This window comes from Tupaia chinensis, unplaced genomic scaffold, assembly GCF_000334495.1.
Source record: "Tupaia chinensis unplaced genomic scaffold, TupChi_1.0 Scaffold000627_1, whole genome shotgun sequence".
NCBI lineage: Eukaryota > Metazoa > Chordata > Mammalia > Scandentia > Tupaiidae > Tupaia > Tupaia belangeri.
In genome coordinates, this window is record NW_006160147.1 from 3,589,984 (window position 1) to 3,594,322 (window position 4,339).

Here is a 4,339-nt window from a genome sequence, read left to right on the forward strand (position 1 = left end):
TGTTTAAGCCACTGAACCTCCACATGGCCAACCACGGTTCAACTCCTGTACCTAGAGGCTTGCTTTCTCATTTTCTCCCTCTCTCTGTCAAACTAAAAAAATAATAATAAATAAAATTTAATAATTATTTAAATAGCAACAAAAAATACTTTTCCCTCCGTTTTGTAATACCTCCTCCCGCCTTTCTTCAGAGTGCTCAAAGCCTTTACCTTCTTACTTCCGAATCTCTGACAGAGGAAAATCAACAGATAGAGGGCTCTCACCACCTACAGTAAAGTGAAAAGAAAGCCAGTAATTTGGGCAGCAGAGGAAGTGAATCAAGAAAACTTCACTTACAATTCAGTTTGCTTTGCACAGGTCAAGCTATAAATACCACTTTGTAGTTCTATTACAACCACTGTTTAAGTTCCAAAATATCACGTACATTACATATTCTCTACACTGACCCCAGTGGATATAAAACTATCAAAATTAAGAGAGAAGCATTATTTTGGGGTCCTTCCTCATTGTCTGATTGAAAGTGAAATAAAATGTTGGTCTTATATGGCATTATAAATATTACGTCATCATAAAAGTCCTAACACATTTTTGCATAGAAAAAAATACATCATGACTTTTCTGATGACCTAACAGTATATAAAGAAACATGAAACTTCTTTTTTACTATTATTGCCATCCTTTTTTAGAGGATCTGTGTACTTTCCAGAGAAAGAGGGAGCAGAGACCTCCTCCCATGGGGAATGGTCATGCTGCAATCCCTTCTCCTCCATCTCTCCCTTCTTCCAGGATCTTGGGCATGCATACACACATGCCCAGCAATTTTCTAGTTCTCAAGCTGCTGGGTCCAGGATTTCATGTGTACAGTCAGCCATGCGAATTCTGGCTGCCTTAACCACCAGACCACAGGGTCAGCCCTGCTGTCCTCCTTACAGATAGACAATTTCAAATTTAAGAATTAATCTCTGCTCTTCATTTGCTCCAATATTACATACAACCTAGGGGCCCAATTCCATTCTGAAATGATGATTAAAACCTTCTAGTGGTTTGTTAGGTTAAGAATTGAGTTCCTTAACATTCCAAGTTCCTATTAATCAGAAACCAACATTCATGAAAGCAAGCTGAGATGGTCTCTGAATGAATTTGACCTTACAAAGATAGCCTGTGAAGGGAGAAAAGAGCTAATTGTCTTTAAAGGAGTGGTTTCTACTTTCTAACATGATTACTGAAGAGCCAGGAAAATGGACCCCAAAAATATCCATAGTAAGTGCCACTTCACGAATAGTCCCTGAGTACATTTTCACTCCCAAAGATAAAACTCATGGAAGAAGACCCAACTGCTCCCAATCCTGCCATCTGCACCCTCTTGGGTTTTTATTTGGAATGGACAGACTCCAGAGGGTGAAGCGTGTAAATACATAGAGATTAGCTCATGAAGCAGTCAACCAGAAAAGCCAATGAGGCAAAATACAAAGGTATATCTGTGTTCCTTAAGTTGGCTCTTAAAGAATACAAACAAGAGCTACGCAAGGTGCCTTGAAGCCCTCCATCTCAGTGTCCCAGCTTCACGTCCTAGGACCTCTCTGAGCACATTGGTGGGGTGAGGGTGGGAGCACCCATGCCGGGGATCCTAGCTGGCTGAGTGAGACTAGGGCTGGATGGCAGTACGAGGATTCTACTGCGGTGCCTATCTTTCTCTCTCAAAATAAATACATTTTGGGACCAGCAGGTGGCATAATAGTTACATTGCTGGACTCTCATGTAATCGACTGCAGTTCAAGTCCTGGATCCAGGGGCTTAAACCCCAGGCTGGGTATGTATGCGTGCGTGCCCAAGATCCAGAGAGAGAATGGAGAAGAAGAGATTGTGGAGTAGCCATTCCCCCTGGGGGGTGATTTCTCGCTTTTTGTCTGTCTCTCTCTGTCTGGTGAGCACACATGCGCTATAGCAAAAACCTCTCTAAAAATTTTTTTTAAAAATACATTTTAAGGAAAAATAAACTTTCCTCTCTCTGAAATAAATCTATTCCCCAATTTTTTTAAAGCAGTCATCCTAAAATAAATAGCTGTCTTAAAATAAGTGAACATGGAAAGCACTGCGAAGGAAGAGGGGGAAATACACATTCTGAAATACACATTCTCTGCAAACATTCGCCCTTCTCATCCCCTGTTCTGACAGTCTCACGGAAACCAGTTCCCTATCCATTTCCAGCAAATCTTTGAACATGTCAAAACTACAAGTTTAGAAAACTAGTCATTCTCCCTTCTCATTGATGTGGTAAAATAAAAGCTTTTTAAAATTGCTATCTGGGCCATCAAAATAGAAAATATCATTTAGGGCCCTATCAGAATCTTAGTATCTTCTTTTTTTAATTGTTAGAGGGCAAGCATGCTCTCCAGAAATAGAGACAACGAGAAGATTCCAGGCACACATGCGCATGTTTGTTTTGTAAGCCACGGAGATGGGACTTGAACCATAGCTGGCCATGTGGGACCCAATTTCCTTAACCACCGAGCTACCAGCCAGCCCCAGAATCTTAGCATCTTATTTTTTTACTACCATTTTTGGAATTCCAGTCATATTTAGGGAAATTAAACATGCAACTTTAAGAATACAGGGCCCAACACACAAGCTCAGAACCATTTGTTCAGTTCTAATACTCGTGTTCAAATTTCCTATCAGTAACTAAATTCATGTTCTGAAAGTGTGTTAGCAGACCACCTGTACCAGAATCCCCAGGGTCTGAGTTCCCTTAGCTCTGCAGGACTGGCCCACAGGGGGGGCTCTAGGTCCTTATCTGTAGACTTCCTTCTGTATGCCTGCCAGTGATCTGGAGCATGTGGGTGGATCATGGCATTGAGACTCTGTAGGGGGTGCTAGCTCGCTCGCTCTCTCATGGACAAGTACATAAACGTTTTAAAAATCCCCGGGGTTTTCTTTTTTCATATTAAAGCAGATTCTTCAGGTCTAACCACCACACTTACTTAAGTCAGAATTTAAGAGACAGAGCCTGCAACACGGTATTTTTAATACACCCCTGGAGAGCTTTTTTTTAAAAAAGAGTTATATATTTAGTTTTACTTATTATTTTCAATTTGACCAGAGAGAGCAAGGGAAAATGAGAAAACAAACCACCAGGTCTGGGACTCGAACCATGGTCCGCCATGTGAAAGTCCAGTACCCCAATTACCACGCCACCTGCTGCCACCCAGGGGAGATTTTAATGCACACTTTAGTTTGAGAACCACTAAATCAAACTCATGGGCTTCTTTGCTATGTTGTCCCCAACACGTGGGATGCCAGTCTGTTCTCCCTTCCAACTTAAATTATTTCCTAATTAGACGCGGTAGTTAACAAACCCTCCAGTTCCCCGCCAGCAACAGTTTAAAAGGAAGCAAGAAATTGGGAAAGATTAAAGACCGTGCTCCATGCTAAGTGCTCAGGGGCCTCCGGCGCATCCCAAATAGAACCGCGTCAAGAGCGGCAGAACTCAATATTTGGTTCTCGTATGGCTCAGGGCCAGAACGATCCCGTCTAACTTCTCCACCATAAGCACAAGCAACATCGCTGGCACCCATCGCAGTTCCCTGGCACCCCTCACAGATTTCCTTTGCCGCCCCCAATCCTAGTTAACGTACATTCCTTACTTCTGCACAGGGCTGCCTCTGTACGACTGTTGGAAAAGCATTTCACCGACACAATCAAACCCACACACCCCCTCTGCAGTCCCCAGGCCTCCTCGGGGTCCCGGGCCGCCCTGCGTCCTGCCTCTCCTCCATCCGTCCATCCCTAACCTGGGGCTCTGACCACAAGGGCCCACCCCCCTGCTCAAGCAACTTTCCCCACTCGGATTAACCCGGTCCTCTCCCAGCCGGGCCCAGCCCAGTCCAGCCCGCGCACAGCCTGCTCCGCGCGGCCCTAACTCCTGCTCCCGGGAGCCCCTCGCCCCCGGCTGGCCGAGCCCTTGGCGCCCTCCCCTGTCGCCACCAGAGGGATGCCCACGCACTGCATCCCGGCTTTGGCCGGCCCAGGCCCGTGGGCCCGGCCACGCGGCCCGACTGCCCCCTAACCCCCTCCCAGGGCTTCTTTGCAGGGGCAGGGGTGCGGTCAGCCCTCCAGTCTGCCTCGCCTGCCCTCTCCTCCGGGCTGCCCTCCTTACCCGCCTGCAGCCCCGCTTCGGCGACATCGCCGGCAGGGCCGGGCTGGGCCCCGCCGCCGCCCGTGGGGGAGGAGGGACAACTGTGGTGGTGGGAGTCCTTGATGTCGCGGAAGAACTTCTGGGTTTCGCGCAGGTTCTGCCTCAGCCGTCCCAGGTAGCGGCGGTAGGGACCGGAGACGCGCG

General features: G+C 46.7%; 1 protein-coding gene across 1 annotated transcript in view; it reads right to left on the reverse strand.

Annotated features, from left to right (window-relative positions):
• DSTYK (dual serine/threonine and tyrosine protein kinase) overlaps positions 1 to 4,323 on the reverse strand; it is a gene marked incomplete at its 5' end in the record, with an annotated part of 68,266 nt that extends 63,943 nt beyond the window's left edge. Inside the window, 1 exon segment of the mRNA XM_006159353.3 lies at positions 4,157 to 4,323. Coding sequence (XP_006159415.2) covers positions 4,157 to 4,323 — 167 coding nt within the window.
• Positions 4,324 to 4,339: the final 16 nt, after the last annotated feature.